Source organism: Strongylocentrotus purpuratus, unplaced genomic scaffold, assembly GCF_000002235.5.
Source record: "Strongylocentrotus purpuratus isolate Spur 01 unplaced genomic scaffold, Spur_5.0 spur5_scaffold_3, whole genome shotgun sequence".
NCBI lineage: Eukaryota > Metazoa > Echinodermata > Echinoidea > Camarodonta > Strongylocentrotidae > Strongylocentrotus > Strongylocentrotus purpuratus.
The window spans coordinates 23,316,546-23,344,130 of record NW_022145609.1 but is presented as its reverse complement, the minus strand read 5'-3'; the positions used below and the strand labels follow the sequence as shown (position 1 = coordinate 23,344,130).

The 27,585-nt window shown below is 39.5% G+C and overlaps 1 protein-coding gene across 1 annotated transcript in view; it reads right to left on the bottom strand.

Annotated features, from left to right (window-relative positions):
* Positions 1-27,419, bottom strand: part of LOC100893903 (nipped-B-like protein A) — a 48,317-nt gene extending 20,898 nt beyond the window's left edge. The window contains 24 exon segments of the mRNA XM_030996962.1: positions 725-999; positions 1,816-1,944; positions 2,905-3,048; positions 3,789-3,918; positions 4,624-4,706; positions 5,365-5,497; positions 5,780-5,880; positions 6,433-6,513; positions 6,829-6,983; positions 7,805-8,036; positions 8,648-8,731; positions 9,562-9,671; positions 10,304-10,396; positions 10,670-10,741; positions 12,305-12,691; positions 13,424-13,476; positions 13,479-14,179; positions 14,564-14,691; positions 19,713-19,847; positions 20,584-20,712; positions 21,255-21,370; positions 22,151-22,319; positions 22,975-23,059; positions 27,282-27,419. Coding sequence (XP_030852822.1) covers positions 725-999; positions 1,816-1,944; positions 2,905-3,048; positions 3,789-3,918; positions 4,624-4,706; positions 5,365-5,497; positions 5,780-5,880; positions 6,433-6,513; positions 6,829-6,983; positions 7,805-8,036; positions 8,648-8,731; positions 9,562-9,671; positions 10,304-10,396; positions 10,670-10,741; positions 12,305-12,691; positions 13,424-13,476; positions 13,479-14,179; positions 14,564-14,691; positions 19,713-19,847; positions 20,584-20,712; positions 21,255-21,370; positions 22,151-22,319; positions 22,975-23,038 — 3,704 coding nt within the window. The 5' untranslated portion in view covers positions 23,039-23,059; positions 27,282-27,419.
* Between the last annotated feature and the right edge of the window lie 166 nt (positions 27,420-27,585).

Sequence of the window (27,585 nt, the reverse complement as noted above, 5' to 3'; positions counted from 1 at the left end):
GTAAACATTAGAAAGGAAAGGTTGAGGATGATAAATAATAATAATGAATTTATATTCCAAGGCGCACAATTTGATTACTACCCCGGCTTTAGCCTAGCTGCCATTACGGCGCTGCCAGGTCCTGCCAGGTAAGTTTTGGCTAAAGTAATTAAGGGGAAGACTGCCTTCTTTGCCTACACATCATGCATCAGCTGGATAAGCAGGACAAAATAGAGAGTTCTCATTTCATCATAGATACATACAAACATCTAAATGTTCACTATCACAAAATCCAACTTCAGACTTATAATCATCCCTAATACTTTCACTTTCTAAAATTCAAAACTTATCAATAAACATTATCCACATCAATATTATTTTCTCCAAATCCTCACTTATTTGGCCTTCTGATTTTTCTGCTTTTCACGTCAAGAAAGTTACTACAATAATGTTAGGATTGCCTTTCGAAGAGAGTGTTTAGTACCTTTTCATATGGTATAAACATTCCCCTCCTTCATAACCATTTCTTATTCCTGTTATACTAGGGCCCCGATTACAAGCAGTCTTGCTTCTCAGGGGCCCTGGCCATTATTTCTTTTATGTTGTTGTTCTTTGATATTATTCTTCTTTTGTATTGATATTTTGTATATTTTGTTGTTTTTAAATGGTCAATAAATGAAATGAAATTATAAGGAATCTAATTATCATTAAAGGCAATATTGTATAAGTATATCTTTATCCTCACCTAATGGAACCAGAAGGTTTTTTGACCTTGATAGAATAAAGAAGAAACTTTTTCCTCTTCTCTGCTGCTCGTAAGATATCGGCTTTCTTGAGGTCATTGTCCCGAGCCTTCTCCTCTTCCTCCTCATCATCACTGTCGTCGTCGTCTTCGTCGTCATCGCTATCCTCATCGTCGCTGTCTTTCTTCTTCTTCTTGGACTGAGGTGCTTTCATGGTCTGTTCCACCTCGGCGTTGGTGTCCCGGTACCACTGGGCAAGAAAGAATTGCCTTGAAAACTGCAAGAGAGAACAAGAGAGCGAGAGAGAGAAAGAGAGAACCAAATAAATATGAGTGGAATCGACATCAAACAAATATATTCCCAAAACACATGGACCCTTAGACACTTTAAAGGCAGACTGTACTAGTTCAGCCAGAAGGGATTAGACCACACAGAGAGGTCACTGACAGGTGGCTATCTCATTAACTCAGCTCTCAATTAAGATAAGAAAAAGAGGATCACGGGGGACCAACAGGCACTGATTGGGGAAGTTTTCTACATAGAGGGATCAAGTAGCTACAAGTGGTGGCTAGTACAGTGTGGCTTTAAGAGAGAAAGGGAGAGAGTTAGAAAGAGGAAGGGAAGAGGCGAGCAGGAGATGGGGGGGGGGGGGGGGGGAGGAAGGAAAAGGAGAGATAAAGAGAGAGAGACAGAGAGAGAGACAGAGAGAATGAATGCCCATAGGAATTGGGGCTTCAATCAATGGAAAACCTAAGAAATAATACCGACATAAGATAATCAATAGATCCCATGTTTTCCTAACCCCCAACCAAACAAAGCCTTTATATCTATACAGATCACAGATCCCTGACAGAATAGATCTGTCATGAAAACTGTCTGAAGTAGGGGTATATCTTATTGTTTCCTTACAGATGACATTTCCAGACGGATGTGTACGTATACATAATAAACAAACATTCAATAATGATAAACATAAGTTCAATATACGAAATGATGTGTACCTAAAAGCCTTGATATAAATAACGAAATTACAAATATACAACCAAATGATGACATCTAAGTCAGTTCCAAGAAGATCATTTGCCTTTCTTACCAAGATTGCTGGATCATTGCGACTGTTGTAGCTGAGGTAGTCTACCATAGCCTGTTGTAGGTTCATGACATAGTCCAGTTTGTCACATGGTTTCCCGTCCCCAACTGGAGACTCTCTACCTCCCCTCATCTACAAGAGAAGAAATGATATCAAATAAGCATATTTCTTTGAATATACAACAATAATAATGACTCAATAACAATGCTAACACTGAATCAGATAATGCTACTACTATTTCTACACCAACGATATAGTTAACAATATAAACACTTTTTTTTCTCGGTACAGTATATACAACACATTGGTTCTGTGAACATGATTTTTGCAAGGCATTACCTATACTCATCACTTAGAAAACGTGAAAACCTGAAATAAATCTCATTTATTCTGGGCAGCGCAATACCAGAGAAAACAATGTGAAATAACTCTATTATCATTAAAAGTGTAGGTTACTAATACAACTTTCATACTGTATTTTGAAAATCCACTAGCAAAAAAAAGAAAGAAACACAATGAACACAAATAAAAGACCAACACAATAAATAAAATTGAATTTGCTCCAAGCCTTTTGAGTAGTTTAAGAATGATTTATGCAGCTCATTATCCACTTCATTCCCGAGAGGACATTGTTAAATAATAGCTATACAACAAATAAATATATGGAAAACATTGTAAATTCTTTAGACGGTTGAATCAAAGCTCTTGTATTAAGCCAGATTCTTCCCTATAATGGGCGACTTTTGTAATGTAATCAAATTTAATGCTTGAATGTTTGCTGAGTGCCTTGTTTCAAATAATTGTATTTTAACCCCCCCCCCCCCCCCCCCCCCGGGTAAAAACCTGGTCTAAAATAACCAGGTTAAAATAGGGTTAATAGTTGGTGTGCAATTGCATACATTAGGTGTTGTTACGTAGGACAAGCCATAATAGCAACAACTTAAGTATGCAGTATGCAATTTGCAATTTGACTATCGAAATGCAATGCAGGTGATTGAAATAACTTTTAACGAGGCGCGTAACAAAGATTTGAGCATTAAATTTGATTACATCATGAAAATGGCCTGTTGGGCATGTAAATCTTCCTATTACCTCTCTGACGATGGTGTTGAGCCTGTCTTCATCCATCACACTTGATATGGCATCTTTCCTCAGTCTGCTCGCCACCTGGCCAAGATACTCAAGGGAAGACACTCTCATCGACATCTCATTCGAACGATTACTGAACTGGTGCATCTGAAAATTTGTCAAACAGAAACAGAAACATTCATGACAAAAAAAGTAAAAGAAACAAATGATAATGAAATCATAATAACTGATTTCCCATATCAGAGGAACTAGTATTAGGCAAGCATTTAATCGCTAAATTAATTATTATCTCAGAAAGTGGGCCAATACTATCAAACAATATTCATCAAATTTTCTGTCCCTTATAATGAAATTATACAAGACCCAAATCAAAGTAAATACGTCAAATAAACTTCCTGAAACTTCCTTTAATAAAGACATTTTTGCAAATAATATTTTGCTCTCTATATATCCTTTATTTGCAAATCATTCGAAATAATAATACTATGAAACCAGTAACTTTCACACATATGAAGTTTTAGCTGATTGTATGAGTGGGAAATTTTCGCAAAATTTTCATGCCACAAATCAATTGAATAATTATTGACAAAACACTGACTGTTTGCAATCTTGAAAGTTTTCTCGCAAATATCACTGTTGTTTCAAAATACATGGAAGTTTCATGTTATAGAGGTGTCTGATTTAACAATGTATAAGTATTGTTATCATGAGATTGGATTTCAAATACAAATAAAAACACAAACAGATAGATAACAATGGTAGAAAGAATGTACACATAGTCAAAGAAACTGTCGCGTCTGATACATAAATATATGAATAACAAAGAACATCCTTCTATACACAAAGCCGTGAGGATCGGTCGATACAGAACAAGAAATCAAACATACCAGCAATCTCCCGAGTAGACTGAGTAGAAGTTCTGATGCTGGCCATTCAGGCTTGTTGACTGCCGAAAGCAGATCTTGAACAAAGTTCTCAAAGAGCGGCCTGTAGTCTTCCTCGTCCTTGCTGACACACCTAAGACAACAAAACAGATGGTATGAACGCTTGGTATCAAGGTGTCTAGGGGGGTGTTTCACAAAGATCCTAAGTTGAACTTATCTCTAAGTTGGACTTAACAATTGTGGAAAGCTCTTAGCATCTATGAAAATATTTAGTAAAAGTTATTTGAAAAGGCATAAAATGTTGTTTCAAATCATTCAAATTTTCTATTATCAAGGAGATTTTATGTTCTTGATATTGAATTTATATAAAGTCTAAAATACTTGAATTTTCGCTTTTGAATACATTTTATTTTAAGGCTACAAATGGCTCTCCATAAGTCCAACTTAGGATCTTTGTGAAACACCCCCAGGTCTAGTGGATACGTCACCAGACTGTGAATCACATGGTTCACGGTTGAGTCCCGCCATGGCACTGATGTCCTTTGACAAGACATTAATCTACATTTGCCACCCTCCACCCAGGTGTAGTAAATGGATTCCTGGTAGGAATATTTATGTAGTGAATGCTTTAAGCATGTTAAGGCAGCTGGGCTAAAGCCATGGTAATAAATAATACTACTCGTTTGGACTAGCAAAATGCGGGGAAAATTGTGAAAAAAATGTCCAAAACCTCTTTAGTATCTTCAAATCATAAACATGGATTTACACATATGGGGCTAGGTATAGTTTTACAATAAAACTTTGGTCCAATGAATCAGTAACTGATGGAAGCACTTACTTTTTCAAGAAAACTGAGAGAAAGTTCTGCCCTGTTCTCACTGCTGTCTCATAGGCATTGACTACTAGCACACCTTGGTCCGTCTGTTTTGAACATGAGGGATAAAAGGTTGCATTAAAAAACAGGCAATCAAATTGACACAAGGTGAGATTTCTTCCACATTTGTAACTCATTACCTATCATAAATGTATTCAAAGTCAAAGAAAATGAAATCGAACACATATTTCAAATGATTTTTCTTCTAATAAATGCAGTATCATCTTCTTTTGTTACTTTCATTCATCCCTAATGTTCTTGTTGACAAGATCATTTGTTATGTAATTTCAACCAATTTCTAAACAAACAGCCATTAATAGCTTTTAATAAATGCATTATAATCTTCATTTATTCAACTTAATTATCATCTGATGAAGCTTTTGTATTCCTTTTTTCATTCATTCCTCTGACTTACAAATTAACAAACACAAAAAGCTAATTAATATGAAAACACAGAACATGAAAGCCCAACAAAAATCCCACAACATTGACTATCTCTGAAGCCTCAGTATTCCATTGCACTAACTTTTATTAAGCCTGATGTGCAATCTGATAAAGTTTAATTTAATTGTCCATTAATGCATTAATGTCAAAGAAAGCAACAAGAAACAAAATTTGTCGGTTGAGAGCCAGACTGGTGTTAACTCTGTACTGATTCTCCGCAAACTATGCTTGAATTCTGAAACTAAGAATTTTCTGATGTACCTTTGAACCGTCGTCATCAACATTATCATACTGATCCATTCCATCGCCATCTGGGGTTACGAACACAACTACACCTTGAATGAGTTGTAATACAAGAGCAGTCACCATCTGAATGTTGGTTGTGTTGTTCAGTCTGGATGGAGGGTAGAATACAAAGTAATGATTAATTCATAATCAAGGTGGAACATATTACATTAGATTTCAAATTTTAATACGTTTTAATCTCAAACCTCTGGATTAAATTTCATTGATATGCATATTAAAATGAAGATAAGGTTGAAACTTCCACAATATTGACATATAATGGTCATTACAATCCAGTTTTTGGTAGACACATGTTTGAGACATTGTCTATAGTTTCACTGCGAATCTTTGATGGAATACATCATTCACAGAAGAAGAAAAAGTCATCTACCTGAAGTTTCTGAGGTTCTTTTTACTCGATGGAAGTCTGGCAAGAGAGGCAAAGATATCCTCCAGGATGAGTTGTCTGTGTTTCTCGTACCTTGAGAATACCTGAAGGAAGAAAGAAATTACATTTTCAAAACTTCAGCTTGTTATTGGAGACAAATCCTCATTATTATACACATATTTCAATAATCCTATAGTTGCATCTATTGACAATAGGCTGTGAGTGAAGAAAGTGTCAAAAAATTATAAATTACAAGTATTAAAAGAAGAAACACAAATTTAGGGTGAAAGGGTTATTAATGTTCACAATACATTATACCAGTTAGTTTACATTTACAGCAAAATTCAGAGCCATAATATATATATATATATATATATATATATATCATACTTCCATAGTTCAGAAACTATGCTAGCATTGTTTTGTATAAAAACAAGTTTTTTAAATTTAGAATCTATTAATCTGTGATTTTACTGAAAGAAAAAATTCTGACAGTGGGTTTTCAATCATTTAAATACACAAAAATTATGATTCCACCCCCCCCCCTATGCGTTTAAAGCTTTGCCAGAAAAACATTTAAGGAACTCCTCCTGTCTATCGAGTGATCCCTCAAACTTAAACAGATTGTCTTATCCTAGATTTTATTCTATACTTACAGCAGCGATCAGCTTCAGAGAGTTGAGTTGAAGTTCACTAACATTCTCAACAAAGAAAGGTGCAGTGCCCATTGAAGAAATCTATCAGAAAATAAAGAAAAACTTAAATCATTAAGTCACTGCCACTGATTTCATTAATAAACTTTATTCAAACAGAGAAAGCTGAAATATGAATGCAACAAGAGGTATTTACAGCTGAAAATAAAGGAAATCTTGTGCTTCTTGGATAAAAATTTGTGTTCAAATGCAAATTGAACTTTATCCAATCAGGATCACATATTTTGGACTTGTGTTTTTATGCAGTCCCGACTTTTTAATGCAAGAGGATTCTGGTATCATTTTCATCTTATCTTGTTTAAAGTCATGTGACATTAGATCCCCTAAATATCCACTTACCAGTAGCACCGTAGAATCGGTGAGAATCTGGAGGTTTAGAAGCTCGGCAAGATTTGCGACAAGCGTGCACAGCTTGTTGTACACCATAAGAACAGACTTCTCCTTCACCTCGCCTGCCCTGGCTCTCTTCAGCTTTGTATGCGTGGCTATCACTTCTGTGTCATTGAAAGAAAAACAAGTTATAAATTATGGCATGTAATCAATAATGAACACAGGAATTAGCAACAAATGGAATATTGATTTTCTGCCATCTATTTTGCGAAAGTATTCAGAAGGCATTACTTTTAAGTAAACACCCAAACCATAGTGTACCACCTAAAGTCAAAACTGCTTTAGCGACCACCTGTCTATAACGGCTAAAACTTTTGTTTCCCTTGAAAATATATCCTAGAAAGATGTACTGAAGGAACCTGTACATAAAGACCATCTGTCTATAAAGACAACTTTTCTTGTCTCGCTTGAGCAGTCTTTATGTACAGGTTTCACTGTACCTAATCACATTATAGAATTTATTGAAGTTTGATGAACTGTATTTCTGCTGAAACATGAAAGGGTATATTCTGCTCTCTACATATGATACATAAACTGCTCTTTGTAATATGCACTACAATCAGCATAACACAGACCTAATTATTATCTGTTTGGACAGAATCATACTAGCTTTGAATATCTAGTTATTAATATGTTTAGTTGCTTATATTTTCATATTCATCTCCAGATATTCTGAACTGTTCTCACAAGCGTTATTATCATAACCCTATGGTAGATGAACTGCCATTTAAACCATTACCAACAGGAAATTGGAGGACCCAGGACTCAGCCAACAGGAATGAAAACATTCAGTAGTTAACCAGTTATAATGCTCAAAATATTTAAGCAGCATTCCCCCCCCCCCCCCCCCCTCCCATGTTCATATCTAAAAGTAGCCAAAGAATCTGAATAATATAATGGATAATTCTATGCAACCACCGCTCACCTTTCTTGGGGTTCACCCTGTAGACGGGGTCAAACTCCGGGTAGATGGTGTTGGTGAGTTGAAACTTGGCCAGCTGAGACAGTCTATCGATGACGTCCTCAATGAAGACCTCCTTGGGCATGTCTTCAGAGGTCATGATGTAGAGGGCTATGAGGGAGGAATCAACTGACCGGGTCACCCGCTCCATGGTCACTTCACGCCACAAGCGCTGCTCGCGAGGGTTCTGCTCGTCCTGTGACAAGAAGGGACAATGGATACAAATGTGTTGACTTCTCAGGCAGTGTTTTAGTGTTAAATTGGCTAAAAATAATCTACCATGGAAACAAATTTCAAACTGAAGGTGAGAGATACTATTCTGGATGAAAAGTATACCTTGTTTAGCACATGAGACAACTATCGATTCTCCTGCGATTCAGTGCAGTTATCTCTTTCAGTCAGAATGAAAGCCTGAATTTGCTTCAAATAGTAGACAATCGCATTACTTGTCTGACGTCACTGTGATTCTGAGTCAATGAGATTTTCCTCCTCCAATGAAGCATGAAATTCTTTGCAATTTAGATTTTATTAATCATATGACTATTCAAATCCATTGTCATTAAGACTTTACATGTTTGAACGTTCATATCAAATGCTATTGCGAATTCTTCTTGAATCGGATCATAATCAGATTGTACAGGGTCGGGTGGCTTTAGTCTAAACACAATGTTCAACATCGAAATATTGGATGGGGTTTGGATCCTAAATTCAAACACATTGTACAGCACTCATATTCTTGGGTGTGCTTTGCCAACCACTGAATGAAAAAGGTTAAAATGAGAATTAATATGAGCTGATATGATTTACCTGATCATTTGGATTGAGCTTTGTACCATCTCTGATATTCCTTTCAAGGATGTTCAGTAACCTCACTAAGCGTTCAGTTCTTATCTAGTGAAAAGCAAACAAAATGGTGTTAGTGGGACCTGGGTGTGGATAAAACTAAATCTATTAAAAAAGTATCACTGGTATATCTGTAAAACCTAAAATCATATAAGAAAATACAGTTGGTCTTTGTTAATGATTACAATGTTTAACAACAACAGAAGTCTTTGGTGCTTTTGGCTCTACTTATTATGATCATGATTACATTTGGCATCATCTGTGCCAGGGAGGGGTCACACAAATTTTAATCACCATACACTCAGATCTCTCCTCCCGTTTTACCTGATTGAGACTGTTTTATCTGATTGCGACTGTTTTGAACCCTCTAATGACAACAGCAATGTTTGTTTTTTTCTGTGATATTTTCCCAAAGAGGATTGCCCTAATGTCACAACACATCAAACAAAGAGATAATAATAGCCAACCTCAGCAACGAGGAATTCACAAAATCAGCAGATGATTGTAGAACAAACTCTTTGACAAGAATAATCATCATTGGCTGGCTTGCATTTATCTCTTTATTAAGAAAAATGTCCTCTAAACAAATATGAAACCATCAACTTCGACCTGTTCAAATTTGCACAAGATTCATGCAGCAATATAATTGAATCATATAATTGAATCATAACAGTAAATTCTAGTAATTCATGAAGCTTAGATATGAAACCTTCTGTCCTTACCAATTCCTGAAAGTGAAAGTGAATATCACATCCAACTTTTTGGATGATGATGTGATATAATGCCTCTAATTGTTCCAAATACGGGTAATAGATACTTCTGGAAATATGTCTCGCTTTTGCTATGAAGGCGAGACAAAAAATGAAAAAAAAGATTACCTGGTTCATGACATCCAGCGACTTGAGCTTCGCTGCTTCATTGACCAGCTCAGCCAGTAATGCTTTGGATACAAGTGTATCAGGGGCATACTCCTCGTCTTCTTCATCACCTGATAGAGGATTATAAGTATATAAATATATTTTTTAAATGAATGAACGAAAGAACTTTATTACCAACACTTGATCATGTTATGGTTAAACAATTGGAAATAAAATTTGTCACTAACAATTGTCAGATTATGGCTTGAATGAACATAACCACTTGTTCCTGCTCTTAAAGAGAAAAGAAGACACTTGTATCATTCCTGACTTTGCTTCTTGGAAGCTAATAATACATTCATGAAAACCACCGATTATTTGATGATCCTTTACCAACTGTGTATCCCATAGTGTCCCTATGAGGTAGAGGTGCTGTGGCCTAGTGGATATGTCACCGGACTGTGTGATCACATGGTTCGAGGCTCTAGTCTCGTCAAGGCACTAATGTCCTTTGGGAAGACATTAATCTACATTTGCTAATCTCCACAAACGTGGGAATTTATTTCTTTTAGGGCCTTATATCAGCTGAGCTAAAGCCAGAGTAATTATACTACTGTGTAGGTGCCTTGAGCATCCTCTGGGATGGATATGTATGCAATATAAATGTAGCTATCATTATCATTATGATGAATCACTAAAATATCATCTATCTAAATTCTTTCTGGTTACTCCTCTTCCAACAATGAAAAAAAAAGAAACTTACCAGTGTCAACAGTTACTTCCATGTCTTCTGAATTTTCAAACACAGCATCAAGAGCAGCATTGAACCTCTTGAACGTGGGTGTGTCCATCAGTTCTGTTGAGACAGAGCGAAAAATAATTGCATAATATGGAATTTGAGATAACATTACAATCATATTAATCATAGTATATTAACATTACAATTATTATTATAATCATATTAATGGTAAATATATTCTGATTTTGTAATAATGCAAGTACAATATATAAAATGTCATCAACTTCTTATGTACCCTGATAAAACATATAAAGCAGAATAGAACATATTATAAACATAGCTTTAAACGAAAATAAATCTTATATGGCTCTGAATAACAAGAACGCTTACCCTCATACTCTGCATCCGTCTGGCCCTTTTTCTTTTTAGGCTTCTCTTCCTTCTTCACCCGTTTTGCAGGTCCTGATGATTAAAGAACAACACATTTATTGGAAATATTCATATAGTATTTGGCTCTAAACATCAACCACTCTGTGGATTTTTTTTTTTTTTTAAAAACTAAATTAATTACCTGCAATTCCTAGTCTCACCTGAAAGAAATTATAATAACAAATAAATCATGGCCTCACAAAATGCATACTTTGGTTACTTATTCTGGCATTTACATATGCTACAAGTCTTATCCCCAATATGTGACCCAGCTCAACAAAACCACCAAAAAAGTCACCAACAATTATTATCTAGTTTAAGAATGATTCTAAATGAGGATATTCTCAGCTTTAAAATGTATAACTCATCTCATTTTGATTTTCCTAACCCAATTTTAAAAGAGAGAAGAATGCCCAGTCCCAATGAATGTTACCATTTTAGAGAAAAGGCGATTAAAAGGCTGTAGTCTAAAAGCACAGACTCCTGAGGCACTGTGCAAGGTGATAAGAGGAGGATTAGAGCAGATCAGATTGCCCTAAAACTTGGCATACCAGATAAGCACATCCTGTTTTGTTAAATTTTCACTAGGTTTCAATGCAACATCTTACTACTCCGTTTTAAAGTTATAAGAGATCAAAGTGAGTAGTCAAGGTCATAAAGAAATTAAAACTACTCCAATAAACTCAATCGAACTCAATCAGACAAATATAGGTCTACAAAACACTGCTGAAATACCACTTTTAGATTGTTTTGTGGTTCAAAATTTCAAAATACATAAAAGAAAATATCCCCCCCCCCCCCCAAATGTGACCACACTTTTACAATATATGCTCCAGCATTGATTGCTGTAATGTTCACTGAATCTTCAACCCTGGACCTTGCACCATACCATACCCTAACCCTACCTCTATACCAAGGCTGCGACGGGTAGTCGAATGCTCGAGTACCCGCACGGTTGACAACTACTCGGGTACGATTTCTTGTACCCGAATATTCGGCCGCAAAAAAAAAAAAGAAAAAAAAAAAAAAAAAAATGTCCAGGCCCACGCTTACCCGTGCCAGGGAGAGCCGCGTCCGCTGGCATGGTACCGTCGGTGAAAATGTTTCCCAACTCAAGCACTGTCAAACTCACCTTTCAGAAACTGGGACCAAATGTCCAGATTTCTGTTTGGACTTGGAGGAAAATGGATTATTCTGCCATCTTTGGTTTTTAAAACAGCATTGTTTACTGTTATTATTCTTATTAAATCGGCGCCTTCAACTGCTACTCAAAGTAAAGTTGCATGCGTTTTCAGCGAGGGACCTGAGAAACTGCCGAGTGGTATGGTAGTGGCAAAAAAAGAAAAAAAAGAAAAAAAAGGAAAAAAATCCAAAAATCCAAAAATTCAAAAAAATTCAAAAAAATTATAAAAAAACATGGCGTCCGAATATTCGAGTATTCGCCTGTGAGCCTGGGAGTGTACTCGGGTACCTCATTACACTGTTGTGCACAGCCCTACTCTATACGTTTGATGAAATTAAGCCCTAGCAATCATTGCGGGACGGGTGTCAGATGACGCCGTTTTCAAGCATTAAAAAAGTTGACAATGTGCTTACGCTCTTCTTCTGTCTCTGCTGCAGCTGCCGCCTCCTCTGCCTCGTTCCTCTCAATAAAGATGGGAGCGAATTCCGTGGGGGCTGCTTCTGGAACAGGTGAAGGTGCCTTGGCTCTGGAATGGGACGGTGACCTGCTGCTTGATGCAACAGCAACAGGAGCGGCTGCTGGAGGGGCCCATTCATTGTCAGGGTTATTGGCCGTTGAGGGACGGGGGCGCGGGCTGTTGCTGGGGGAAATCTCACAGTAATTGACCGATCCCCTTCCCCGTTTCTTCCCTCTGCCGTCCAGCTTCATTGGAATGAGCTCATCTTCCATGGACGAGGGTAAGAGCTTGGTGAGGACGACTCGAGGTTGGGCCGTTTTGGCACGCGCATGCTCTGATGGCTCTGAAATGGATAATGTCATTTTAAGGGTTGAAAATGACCCATATTCAGTCAATCCTGTACATAAACACTACTCAAAGGAGACAAGAAATGGGGTCTTTGTCTGCAGGTAGTATCTAGTATAGGTTTCAACAGGAAACACTGTACAAGGAAACAAATGACATCTTTATATACAGGGCCCCCCGTTTCACAAAACTTACAATTGATGGTAACTTTGCCATCAATGTTAACTACCGTGGGGACCTTGATTTTGATTGGATGTTGAGCCCTGTTACCATGGTAGTTGCCATTGATGGCAAAGTTACCATCAATAGTCAGTTTTATGCAACGGCCCAGGTGATCACTGAAGTAGGTTTCACCTTAGTTAACTGTAGTATATTGGCATTTGAAAAGTAACAGCCATCTGTTCTTCTGTTTGAATACCAAGAAACTTATACATAAATTTGGAGAAGAATACATATATATATATATATATATATATATATATATATATGGCAAAGCAGACGGCAAGACCAGAAACCATCAGAAATTGCAAAGTTTTATTGTTGTGATTCACAGGACTACTAGAACAAAGTTTTAGACTACGTTTAAAAGCAGGTATATTTTAAATACAAAAGCATCACCAATTTGAACAATGCAGACACTGGAAGAACTTGATGGATGACCAGCAAGTTCTTTCGGTGTATGCATGGTCTGATTCAGTAAGGCAAGCCCGCCTAAGACATCTTCACAAACCTGCATCCATTGGTTCCTCCATGTCTCCGTCGTGTGCACTCTCAACTGCCATAGAGGCTACATCAGCATCCCCTGACCTTTGTTACTGTGAGTTCTTGACACCTTGTCCTTTTTATGCACCAGTTCCGGTTTACTTTGCACATCACTATTTGAATCGTTCCTTAGTCTCAAAACACTCTTCCTTGGCGGTCCAGCATTGCTATCATTTTTATTATCTACATGTTGCTGATGGCTTGCTGGAGCCATTCCTGGAGTCCTGTTTGGCTCACTGAGTCTTTGTTCAGTTCTTGATTCCTTTGAATGCTGTTGACGGATCACATCCTGTTGCTGGTGTTGCGCGTTGACTGGTACATCTGGTTGCAATCTTTGGTCAGGCACTTCAGTTTTGATATCAGAATGTGGTAGAGGTTGTTCCATGCTAGTAGGTTTTGATGGCTCAACGCTAGGAGGCTTGGATTGTTCCCCGCTGGTGGAAGGTTCACTCTCGCTTGCTTTTGGCGATGTTACAGGCTTTCGGGCAATCTTCAGAGTGATCTTGGGTAGCCCTGAATGCGTAGGGGATTGAATGATGTTGTAACTGACTTCATCTTTGTCCTTCTTGTCCTTTTCTCTCTTCTCTTTATCTTTCTTATCCTTCCTTTTCTTCCGCTTGGACGACCAGCGAGTTCTTCCGGCATCTGCATTATCAGATTCGGGCATGCCTGCCGAAGACTCTCCTTGGGTATCAACAGGTGTCTCTGGCTGGTTGTTGGAATTCTGACGAACGGAGAAAAAGCAACACAGAAAAAATGTGTTAAATTGAGTTTCTGTTTCTTTCTCGTCTGGAAATTTGTATATTTACATTTACTATTCATTGTTTACGGGATAAAAGAAGTCCTGTAAAAATTAATCTACCTGAAATATGTTATGAATTGTGGCAAAAAGGACAATTTGAATTGATGAAGAATGCTGAATAAAATATCCCAGGGATCTTAAATCAATGGAAGTCTAAAGAAAAAGATATTATTTAACAAATTTTTAGTCTGAACTATTCTTCATTAAAACTATCGATTTTAGTGATTATTCTACACAAACAAGACCTAAATACATCTATTTAAATATAGCTTCACCAATATTCAAAGAAGAAACCATTATCCTCACCGTGTGATTCGTTTCTGAGGAGCAAGACTGGGATCTGCTGCTGGGGCGCTGCCTCACGTCTGTGACTTCATTATTGTGGACAGAGTTCGTTCCTTGCCTCTCATCTTCTCGCGTGGCTGTGGCTGGAGCTACAAAGCAGAAAGATTCAGCAGAATGAAGGGTTATTTTAATGCCTGAATAGGGAATTGTTGTGTTTGTAAGACTGTGCTAACAGTCAACGTCGAGGGCTCAATCCCCTTTATGTACACATGATGACAATATGATCGGACATCTTGGAATAGATTAAATCATCTCAACTTCTAAATTCATTGTATTTAGTTTTATGTCGCTGAGTTCCTAAATACTACATCTGGCGACGAGAATGGCTGGAATAGGTCTTGTAGCACCTAACCCATTCCTAGCAACCCCAGGAGAACCTCCTGTGCCTTGGTCACGATGGATTTTGAGCTTCAAAACGTATTTGACTGCAAGCGGGTTGGACACAGCGGAGATACCCGACCTCCGCCGCCGCGCAATCCTGATCCACTGTTTGGGCGCAGAGGGGCAGCGGATCTTCGGACAGCTGGAAGTGTCTACTACCGGTACGTACGATAAAGCTGTTGATGAACTTGAGAAATATTTTGGGCCAAAAACAAGTGTGATGATTGAACGATATCGTTTCCGACAGAGAGTACAAGGTCATGGGGAGCCAGTAAAACAATATGTGGCAGCCATAACCGAACTGGCATCCAAGTGCAAGTTTGGCACCTTAAATGATGAACTGGTTAGAGATCAACTAATCGAAAAGACGTCTATTCCCCGTATTAGAGAACGTCTGTTAATGGAGGATGACGGTCTGACACTTAAGAAGGCGCTCGATCTAGCGATCCAGATCGAAGCCGCAATGCTGGACGCCAAGCTCCTCAAACAACACGATGTGACTGTGAGTGCCAGTACAGGACATAGTCATACTGCACATCAGGCAACTCCAGTACAGAACATCAAACGACCATATCATAACAAAGCCCACTCTAACCATGCTAACTCGAAGTCGTGTTCGAACTGCGGACGGACACACCCTCCGAAAGCGTGTCCAGCGTTTGGAAAACGTTGCAATTCGTGCTCGAAGATGAACCATTTCTCTAGCATATGCAGATCTACCAAGAAAAGTGCATCTTCAGTTCGACACGTTGATGAACCAATAGAGGGCGACATAGCAAGCAGCGTGTTCACACTCTCAGACCGGATTTCTTCAGCAAATTCAGGTCAGTTCAAAGAATGTGAAGTGCAGATTGCTGGTACTAACCTCTCTTTGATGATTGATGTGGGGGCCAAAGTGTCAATTCTTAGTGATAAACTGTATCATCGACATTTCTCACATTGTAGCCTGTCATCGACATCGAGCAAGCTCATAGCATATGGTGAACCACCTACACTGATTTCCGTTCTGGGCACGGTTGAGCTTCCTGTCGGGTACAAGGATGTACATCTCGACAGCTTTACGTTCTACATAGCGAAGGGCGAGAGCCTTATGGGAGTCAATCTGTTCGACGCCCTAGGATTTCAGATGAACGACCACACTGGTGAACGCATTCGGCTCGTAGACAATGCGTATAGAGAACGCTATGCTGCACTTTTCAACGAGTTTGGTAAATGCAAAGGATATTGCCATGCACCAAGGGTGGATTCCTCAGTCCCACCTACTGCACAGAGTCTCCGTCGACTTCCGTTAGCTGTCAGGGATGAAGTCTCAAAGGAACTTCATAGGCTTGAATCCGATGGCATCATCGAGCGCATCGATTCATCCCCGTGGGTGTCTAATCTGGTCATCGCACGCCGTAAGAATGGAGATCTTAGACTTTGTGTAGATTTGAGGGCAGTCAACAAGGCAATCATTCCGGATAAGTATCCACTTCCTACTATGAATGAACTTTCAGCTTCATTCCACGGAGCTAAAGTTTTCTCTAAACTAGACATGAGACGTAGCTATCTCCAGGTTCCGCTAGCAGAGCAGAGCCGCCATCTCACTGCATTCAACACACACATAGGCATGTTTCAGTATCGCCGTATGCCCTATGGACTGAACTCAGCACCTAGCGCATTCCAGAAAATCGTTTCTTCAGTTCTAGCTGGAATCGAGGGCACGTTGAACCTCCTTGATGATGTGGTAGTCTTCGGAGAGGACAAGGCTCAGCACGATCAACGATTAGCAGAAGTCATGGCGCGCCTCGCCAAGCATAACTTGACGCTCAACGAGGCCAAGTGCACGTTCGCTGCTTCGGACATTGATTTTCTGGGATATCATGTCACTGCAGATGGTCTGACGCCTACACTCGACAACGTTGCAGCTATCCGAACACTCCCAGCCCCAACGAATGTGAAGGAGCTAGCCTCATTCTTGGGAACAACGAACTTCTACCGCAAATTTGTGCCACAATACGCAGAAATCGCAGAACCTCTGCAGAAGCTTCTCCGGAAGGACGCGCTTTGGGAATGGCACAACGCACAAGAGACCGCATTCAACACGCTCAAAGGAAGAATCGCAGAGCCGCCAGTTCTCGCTCACTTCACTCCAAGCGCTGAAACGTACGTGACTACAGACGCATCAGCGTTCGCTATCGGAGCAGTGTTATCGCAAACGATCGACAGCAGTGTACGTCCGGTCGCATTCGCATCTCGAGCGTTGTCGGACACAGAGCGAAAGTATTCTACAGGAGAACGCGAAGCTCTCGCATGCATCTATGCCTGCGAACACTGGCATATGTACCTCTACGGTCGCAAGTTCACACTTCGTACTGACCATCAAGCCTTAACAACCTTGTTGAGCACTTCAGGATCTGGACACCGCCCACTCCGCATCTACAGATGGTCAGATCGACTGCACCAATATGATTTCAAGGTCGAATATCTCGCGGGTTCACGCAACCGAGTAGCAGATATGCTTAGCCGCACACCGAACGCGAATAGCAATCGCGATAGCCATGCAAGAAGCGACATCGAAGACGACGTCGAAGACTACGTTCTTATGGTGATCTCTCACGTGACCGCAAAGCTTGTGACGCGTGAGCAGCTGAAAACAGAGTCAGCCGCAGATGCAACTCTACAGAAGGTCTGTCATTATCTCCAAACAGCATGGCCTAGAGAGATTTCCGAAGACCTCGTTCCATATCATCGTGTTCGCAATGAGCTAGCTATCTTCGATGACACGTGTATCGCCCGTGGCACCCGAGCGGTAATCCCGAAATCGCTTCAACATCGTGTGTTACAAACCGCACATGAAAGTCATCCAGGTGTGGTGAAGATGAAGCAACGATGTCGCGAAGCAATCTGGTGGCCAGCGATCGATCGACGCGTAGAAGACCTCGTCAGATCTTGTGAAGCGTGTACTCTTAGCGAGAAAACTCAACCGCGGCCAGCACCACTGCAGCCGACCCCATGGCCGAAGAAGCCATGGCAGCAACTTCAAGTCGACATCTTTGGGGAAGTCCAAGCCGCTCCTCAAAGTCAGCGATTTTTGTTAGTTGTACACGACCTCCATAGCAAGTGGCCTGAGATAGCAGCAACAAGCTCAGTCACTACGACATCAGTCATTAGCATCTTGGAGAAGATGTTTACCAAGTGGGGTCTTCCAGAATCTATCACCACGGACAATGGACCACAGTTCACGTCTGAACAGTTCGAAGAATTCCTAGCCGTTAATGGAATTCAACATCGCCTCACAACTCGCTACAACCCTCAAAGCAATGGCGGCGTAGAGCGTTTCAACCGGGTAATCAAGGAGAGCTTGAAAGCGAATCTCGCAGATGGAATGACCTTCGATAAGGCCATCCAGACCCTACTACGCACGTATCGCTCAACACCTCATTCGCTAACCGGAAAGACTCCAGCAGAGTTGATGTTGGGACGGAACCTCCGTATGCCATTCAACATCCTGAAACCACCGGTTTCAGAGCCTGCAAGCACACAGGCTGAAGCGAGAGAGATTGAGAGGAAACAGCAAAGCATGAAAGCATACACTGACAAACGCAGACGAGCAATCACACCGAAATTCGCTATCGGTGACTGGGTTCGTGTAAAGCGTCCAAATCGCAAGCACAAGCTAGCTTCGGGGGTATCGAAACCCAAACAGATCGTGAAGAAGCTCGGCTCGAATGCATTTGTACTAGATGACGGAACGCGATGGAACACCAGACGCCTTATCGCGAGCAAGCCAGGCAACATGAATGAAAGCGATTGGGAAGACACCTTTCCATTCCCTACAAGCACTGAAGATCAAGAGCAACAGCGAGCAGAACCGCGAACTGTTCGTCGTTCTCAGCGTCTAAGGAGACGACCTGGATATCTACGAGATTACAGATCTTAAATCCTTAGAGCCGACAAGTATTGAGCATAGAAATTAAAAAACTGGAACATTTAAGTTTTGGACTCATATGAAACAATTGCTCAATATAGGTTAATAAAATTTCAGGCTTGTTGTTAATAAACAAGTTTTATTTTCTGGACTCATAAACTTTTGAACTCATATCTGGACTTAGTTATATAACATTATTCATCTCTTTAAAGGAGGGAAATATGTTGTGTTTGTAAGACTGTGCTAACAGTCAACGTCGAGGGCTCAATCCCCTTTATGTACACATGATGACAATATGATCGGACATCTTGGAATAGATTAAATCATCTCAACTTCTAAATTCATTGTATTTAGTTTTATGTCGCTGAGTTCCTAAATACTACAGGAATGATAGGCCCCTGTAACTGGAAAAGCCGTTGTGGACCTCCAAAATGCCCCCCCCCCCCCATCCCCTGCACTTTATCCTTATTGTCTGAATCTTGAAAATTTTCAAAGAGCCTTTGGAGTGAGGAACAGAGGGAAAGAGAGTTAGAGATGCTATGTTGCTGGGTACACTCTAGATTTAAATTTCCAACAGAGCCATGAAATAAAGCCATTTGATCTTTTGAGATTGAATGAACCATCAATTGTGTCCTGAATAACGTTTTGTTTTCGTTGGTAATTTAGAGATACTGAAATAATTTTTTGTTGGTTTCAAATAGATATTTAATTTACCAACATTATTCATCTCTGAATGATTCAGAAAAACTAACCAACAACAATAATAATAACATTCTACATTAGAACAAAGAAGAAGTATTTGCTGATCGTATACGGTACCTCTTGAAGGTGACCTCTGCGACCTCGTCTGGGAGTTGGGGGTCGGTGGGGTGGCCGGGAACATAGGACTACTGGCTGGAGCTGGAGAGAACTGGTTAGCAGCATAGCCATTGAGAGGTGCAGCTTGGGCAGAGCCTGTGAAGAACAATAAAATGTGGTACATACTGTTCAAATGCCTGTACTGTCGGAATGAAGAAATGAGCAAAGCTCTGCAGAAGAATTATCAGTGTCTGTTACAAAATAAATTGTTGATTTTATGAAGGAATGAAGATTAAAACCTGTTTCTTGGAATTTACTCAATGCTTTCTCGATGCTCTTTAGCTATTGTTGTGATGAAGTACATAGTGAACCTTCCTAAAACATACATTATAAAGGACTTAATGCACAATTGCTGAGTGACACTACCTCAATTCACAATGTGCTACCTTTACATCCTGCCTTTGTACCCTAATGCATACATGCCAACATTTGAAAATCAGAAATCTGTACAAATTATGCTATTTTCAAAAAAAAGAGAGGAACAATCCTAACTCTCCTATTCAATACTACAGACAAATTTGTACAGGAAGAGGAACACCTGCATTAAAATGATAATTATCTTCTCCCAAAAAGAGGAATGTTCCTCTTTAATCTGAACAGTTGGCATGATGCTAATGGCAACTTATATCATCTTTAAAAAAATAGAAATAATGTACAATGTCATATCTGCTCAGTACACTGGGAATTCAAACCACAAGCTGCTTCTGTAAGTATTTGTTTACGTTGCCCGACTTGCAGACCCAAAACATAGTTTAGTTAGAGCCCTTCACAAACGACAGTCTTGGTATGGTAATGACATTTCATTTCAATAGATTGGATGGGGGTACTCTACCTTGTGCAGACACGGAGCCAGGTTGTTGGAATTGGTGCTGGTTTCCATGAGGAGTACTCGCACCAGGGGATGAAGAGTTACTGGGTCCACCTCGCGGAGAATACGAACTGTGCTGTCCTGATCCACTCCCTAAGAACAATGAACACGTGTCAGAAAGATTTAGCCAAAATCACTACAGTACACTTAGAATTTAGCGCCATATAAATATTACTACTATTATTGTCAATACTATGATCATTAACACTATCATTATCATAAACAGTTTAATTTTCATTATCATTACATTATTAGGAGATCTAAATTGCCTTTTGCAAAGGTCAACCCTGTTAATCCTGGGATTGAAATATGGAATTGAAATCATTTTATACAATAGGATTCAACTATTAACCTAGCATTTTCAAATTGATTCATAATTGTGAATTGTGACATTTTATGATGCAAAAATAACTTTGCATGTACATCATGTACTCGGAAGCATCACATCCCAAAGATTGTATCTGGAAAGGTGGTGGGGGAGGTATGAAGGATTGAAAAAATAGATGTCAGCTCTAAAAGAAAATCACAAAATCATGGTTTAATTTGTTAAATCACCATAATCTACACCACCAGGTCACGGTGTAGTAGAAAGGGGACAGTCACTACTGAGTAGTATTTCTTTGCTTCATACTCACCACTTATTTGTTCCACCCTTGATTTAAATACATTGGGATTGCGGGCAAGAATCGCTTGAAGAAGTGCAGGCACCTCACCCTCTACTTCATTGCTGGTTGTCTTGTCTTTCAGCTCTCTGTAGGAAGTCCATTAAAAATGCCAATTAGAATCATAATAATGTCAGTAACGATGAAATACACTTGAATCATATTCCACTTCAACAGAGATATCTAAATAAAGTTCAATGTAAACTATATAAAAGTAAAATGATAATTTCCCATCTACTTGTGATTGCACACCAATATGGCATCTGAACATGTGGAAAACATAAATAATTTCTTTGTTCTAATACATTTAAAAGCATGTAGCAGACACCAACAGCTGTCTTTGCAATTAAAAAAATAATGATTTACCGTCTACTTCTGATAAGGTAATAAATCATCACTAGGTATAGAGTTCCACTTCAAATGGAAAGCGATGACCTGTACCAACCCCTATGCAATTACCCCCCCCCCCCCCGATGACCACCCTCAGGTTAACACTAGTCCCTCCTGTTAGGGGTGGGTCAAGTGGTTCCTGGGGTGGTAGTCAAGGAAGTGGCATTTCAATAGGCCTGTCTTCATCAGTTCAAGTTTGACAAATAACCTGCTATTTCATCTATCCCCATCACAAATTAAACAGTTATTTTGCGTTATCATCAGCAGCAGTTGCAATCAGCAGGATACTTGGTCAAGAAAACATCACAAGAAATGTTGGTCTTGTTTTCAAAATATCCCGCTATTTGGGAAATAACGTGTAGTTCTGGTGATGAGGCGACTACGAGCTTTTGGATAATATCCGGAGTCTGAAAATAGCGGGTTATTTGGCAAAATCGAGCTGATGAAGACAGGCCAATTGATCTTGAAAAGTATCTTACATGTGATCTGTATCTGTCTGGCTAAGGACATGAAGGAGTTGAGGGATTAGGTTTTCATCCTGCCTCCCTAGCAGTCGCTGAGCTTCTTCTGCTATTTGGGGTGTGTAGAGAAGGCCTTTGCTGTTGATTGCACTAGGAAGGGGTGAGGGCAGGGGCAACTCTGTCAACACTGTATGTGAAAGAAAAAAAAAATGAAATGAAATGCACAATATCATATCACATGAACTACTGGGACTAACAATCCAACAAAATAAATAAAGGTTGGTTGAAAAATCTGTTCCTAGTACAAATCTCCATTTGAAATATTTGATGCACTAATAAACATTTTGACATTGTTAAAAAAGTTGTGTCCACAAGAATGAATAGAACTTTGCTAGTAACCCCAAGTCATAGGTTCAATTATTACTAGAGGAGTAATGCATCAAGAAAATTTCATAGCATTGTCTTTAACTATTTTCTGCTTCTTTTAAAACCAACTTAATATCAGGGTAGACTTAAAGCTTATCTGCCATAGTTTACAGGAGGGATTAGAGTGCCCTGCAAGGTCACTGGACAGGTGGTTATCTCATCAACTCAGCTCTCAGTTAACATAAGAAAAAGAGGATCATGGGGGACCAATGGTCACCGATTAGGCATTGTTTGTTATATAGAGGGCGCAAGTAGCTACAAGTAGTGCAGTGGGCCTTTAAATCTAAGATTGCCACTGTCAGTCAGTTTAATATTTAACTTCCCATGTCCATTTCTCATCTAAGAAAACAAAAGAATTATATTGCATACTTTATACATTAGACTAAGTTTTGGATGAAAAATCGATGAGGACTTACAGTCTGTAAGACTTGTTATTCCTGCAAGAGTTGTGATGGGAACACTTGGCACTTCTCCATTCATTCTGATGATAGAGGTTTACTACTGCAAAAGAGAACGGCATGAGAGAAAATTAAAATTAATGTGGAATTTTTTTATAAATATTTGACATAAAAAGAACAACAACTTGCTGAACATACAATAAACAATTATGGGTCATCTGAGTTGGTACCAGTCACCTCTGGGGTACTGCAAGGCACGGTTCTTGGTCTGCTCCTGTTTATATCCTTCATCAAATCGAGTTTTTGCTAATGATTGCCTCACTTATCACCCAATCATCAACATTCAAACACCCAAACCCTACAAGATCTCAACGTGCTTCATAGTATATTCCTCTTGCACCTATACCAGATCTCTAATATCTAAGGCTGATATTCTCATCCAACTTGTCTTGAAAAGGCTACATTGTACTGCAACAACATCATATCCTGAGCCAATCAGAAACTAGGATTTGTCATCAGAAAATTTATGTAAACAAGTCTTCTTCTCTTTCGTTAGATCTACCACACCTAGAATACTGCAGCTTAGTCTGGAACCAAATCACAAACACGTTTCCAAAATAGAGGCTATCCAAAGGCGAGCTGCAAGACTCATTCTACAGAGATATTACTGTACAATGTATATGAGGGGACTCTGCCATGATTAAACAACTTAAATGGGAGAACCTGGAGAGGAGAAGAAATGCTGTAAACATCTGCTTCATGAACAAAATCCAACACAACATGGTAGCCATCAATGCACAGCACTACACATCACCCATGATTGCCAGCAACATACGACAGTATCACCCAGAGAAGTTGCTGGTGATTCCCTCCTGCACCTAACTCTACCAGAAGCCATATTTTCTTTGCACAGTAACTGCTTGGAATGCACTTCCTAAAAACACCCATCACTTCATCGGAGGCCTTCAATAGATGCGTTTCCAAGTGCTGAGCAACTACACTGAGGAACTGCATTTTTACTTGCATTTTTTGTTAACGTACCAACAAGCATGCACTGCAAATGAGCAACAAGTTCGAATCTTTCAGTAGAGGTGCATGTTATTGCACGACCAATATGGGAGACAGTCTCCCATTTGGGACACATATATCTTTTATTAACATTTGCTGCTGAGGGAACACCTTAACTCAACAAAAACAGGATCAGTGAAAAAAATACACAGGGGCTCACTAGGGCAAATTTGCCCCCACAATGCCCAAAAGAACCCCCATAAATTTGCAGAGTTCAATGCAAAACAAATTTTAGAGTTTTATTTTTATGCAGGCAAGCTTGATAAGTAGCCCCCGAAATAATCCCCCCCCCCCCCCCCCTGAACATGATACGCAGATTCTTCATGAAATCATCTCTTATGGTCCCTAGTTATGACCATCTACTTTAAAATGTAATCATTTACCAGTACTTTTTTTTTCTCCACATCTTTTTTTTAACGATCCACACACAAAACCAATGGGCACCTGACCTCATAGAGACAAAAAAATTGGTAGGGAAAATGACATAGTAAGTGTTGTTTCTTTTGTAAGCTAAATCTTCCATGAATAATAAGTACTGATGGGAGACAGTCTCTCAAATGGGTGAGATTTTCCCTACTGTCCTTACTTTAGCACTACATCCTCACTTATATTAATTATTATGCTATGGATCCTGGCATCTTGCCGAGTATTAGTAGGGTGTCTGATCGCGCACCCGATGTTGTGTGCTAAAATTCTTCCCATAGAGATTACACGCATCCCTATGCAGTCTACGTGCATTGCGCGACCATGCAAAAAAAGTCAATTTATTTTTTTCAATTCGAGATTCAAACCTTTATCTGTTGTGATCCTGAAGGTGATAATCAATAAATGAGGTGTCATATGAAAGAGCAGGTAAATTCCAATATTTCTAAAGGGGCGTAGCCCCCGAAATTCTAAAAATATCTTGGTCAAAACAGCAATTGAAACATTGTGTCCTGGCTAACTCTGAGGTTTGTCACTTTTGAGATATGACGCCCCGATCGATAAGTAGTCCCAGTCCTAAGGAACAATTCTATGTGCTTATATTTTCGCTAGCCCCCAGGGATCACAACTGATAACAGTTTAAAAATACCCTTCTCGCTATTTGGTGGATCAGCTAATTAGGGGGCGTGCGCTCCGCTCAGTCCAAACCATGGTTACATCGCGTAACATCTCCGCGCACGAACGAAACCCCAAATTCAAGTATGGGTGGCCATTCGCGGCATAGAACCCGGAAGTGAATACACGTTATAGTCAATGGCAATATCGCGGAGACATCTCCGCGATATTGCCATTGACTATAACGTGCATTCACTTCCGGGTTTATTGTGCGACGAACGCCAACCATACTAGTCAATGGCACATGTCGCGGAGACAGCGTGGCTCAAGCTGCAAGTCGCGGATTGGCTTAGCAGCATGCGTACGATATGCATACGCTTGCATATCGCGCGATACAGCTGTTTGGCTAAATTTAGCAAAACAACATCACTCTGCGTAGACGTCTTTTTCGTCGATTTTGACCAAAATGATATGAATATACCAGCGTTTTGGAGGGGCTGTAACTTTTGATAGAAACATCGGTGAGACTTGAAATTTGAAATGTATTATTCTGATAACATCTTTTATTCAAATATCAAACAAAAATGGTGAAAAACGATCCCAAATTGAAAATTGAAAAATCGTTCAGACACCCTAGTATTAGCCTACTGTAGAAGTAGATTTAATAGTGAAATTTCCAAAGTTGACTCAGGCTCAAACTCTCACCCACTTGTCAACTTGTCCTGGTCATGGCATGCACTCACTCCCGACGTACTATTAGAAGCTGCGAACAGCATTAATGATTAGAATCTTTAAATGTTCAGCAGCAATGAGTACAATTTACAACTCAAAGTGAAACCACTCCTTACTTTAGCTTAAAAATTATCATTTTCAACTTTCACACGCATGCACTTGGAAAATTGAATTTTAATTTTATTTCCACAAAATATAGTGTACAAAATACAAAAATTGAACAGTCAGTCAAAGAGATAAGCTATTGTCTTAAATTTATGTTTGACTCATTGTTCAATGTTTGAAACAAAAGAGGTAAGGGAAGTGCGCCCGGTATTCGGACACTTAAGGGGAAATTGCTCATAATTTGAATTTGTATCTCCTTTAATTTGGCAATCTACCCATCAAAAGAAAAGAAAATTAGTCCTCTAACATGATTTTAAAGTCACTTAAAATATAGAATGATACTAAGCAAAGTATTTCCGAGTAGAGAAAGAGCAGTTTTTTGCCCAGTATTCGGTCGCGCCACCTAGATTTCGGTCACACTATTTTAGCCTGGTAAGGGGGTATCTCCGTTGACAAGGAGCGAAGCATATTTTCACACAATTGTGCAACAAAGCACTGAATGTCAGTGCGTTGATCCAATAGTACTGGACGAGCGCTACTGCATGGCAAGGGTAATGTTTCAACACCTCTTGCACGGCGGAAAGTGCGTCATTTGCAAATTCGCTGCGATTGAGTGAACACAGAAGAGCTCCTCTTCACACACATACCATCGGGTTCCTGAACCGCGCGCTGGCGAGGCGAAGAACGGATTCCGCGTAAGAAAATAACTCCGGTTCAACGTCAAGTTTTATGGGTTGTCCATCTTCCCGAGGATTTATCGCTCATAATGTGAAAGTCTCTGTACAAAGACAAAGTCAATGTAAAATTAAAAAGGCATCAAGAAAATCATCGAGAAATGCGTTCTTTCGCATCACCAAAGCGTGGATTTGGAAATATGAAACGTCTGCAAACATGTGGACGCGTCCGTCTGCGTTAACTAAGACGATCCTTATTCTCGGACTAGTGCCCCTACTGATTATTGACAACAGTTTAACTGATTCATGAAAATTTGCAATGAAAAAAATTGTTCTTTTCACCGTTTGATTCATGAAAACGGGCCGTCCGGACAACCAACTTCAACGGGCACACAGCATGTGGGTTTCCACTTTGTCTAGATCTAGGTTATTGAAAATAAAATGGTTGCCCTTGTCCTCCCATAATAAATTACCAGTCAAAAGAGTTGGGTCTAATCTCAGTCACAGACAGACAGAGGCACGGTCCCCTCCTCGCCGTGTCTGCGGTGTACGTCGGGCTACGCACCCATTGAATCCCGTACGCTATGCATTAGCGTGTACGGCGGCCAATATGAACAATAATTTGGTGAGCGGCACCCAAGCGAAACACCCAATAATAACACACTTCTCACAAATAAATATACCAACAATATTTCGATTTGAACTTACATGAATCTTAAGGAACCATGAGGTTTCATGGAAGAGTGAAAAATGCCAGTGAATATGTCATAAATCTACCGGTTTTCCGAAATTTTTATCATGGCTAGACGCGCCAAAACAACAAAACCGCATCACTAACTTGTAACATAAATGACATCGGGGACCAAATAGTAGTGCGCGTTTAACTCTTTGAATAAACAGCACTAAATTTTGCCTTTATTTTCAATATATATGGTGAAAAATTAATATAGCAGTCTAAATATTCGTTACATATCCATGAATTTTCTTCTTATAATGCTTCATTTCGTATCGA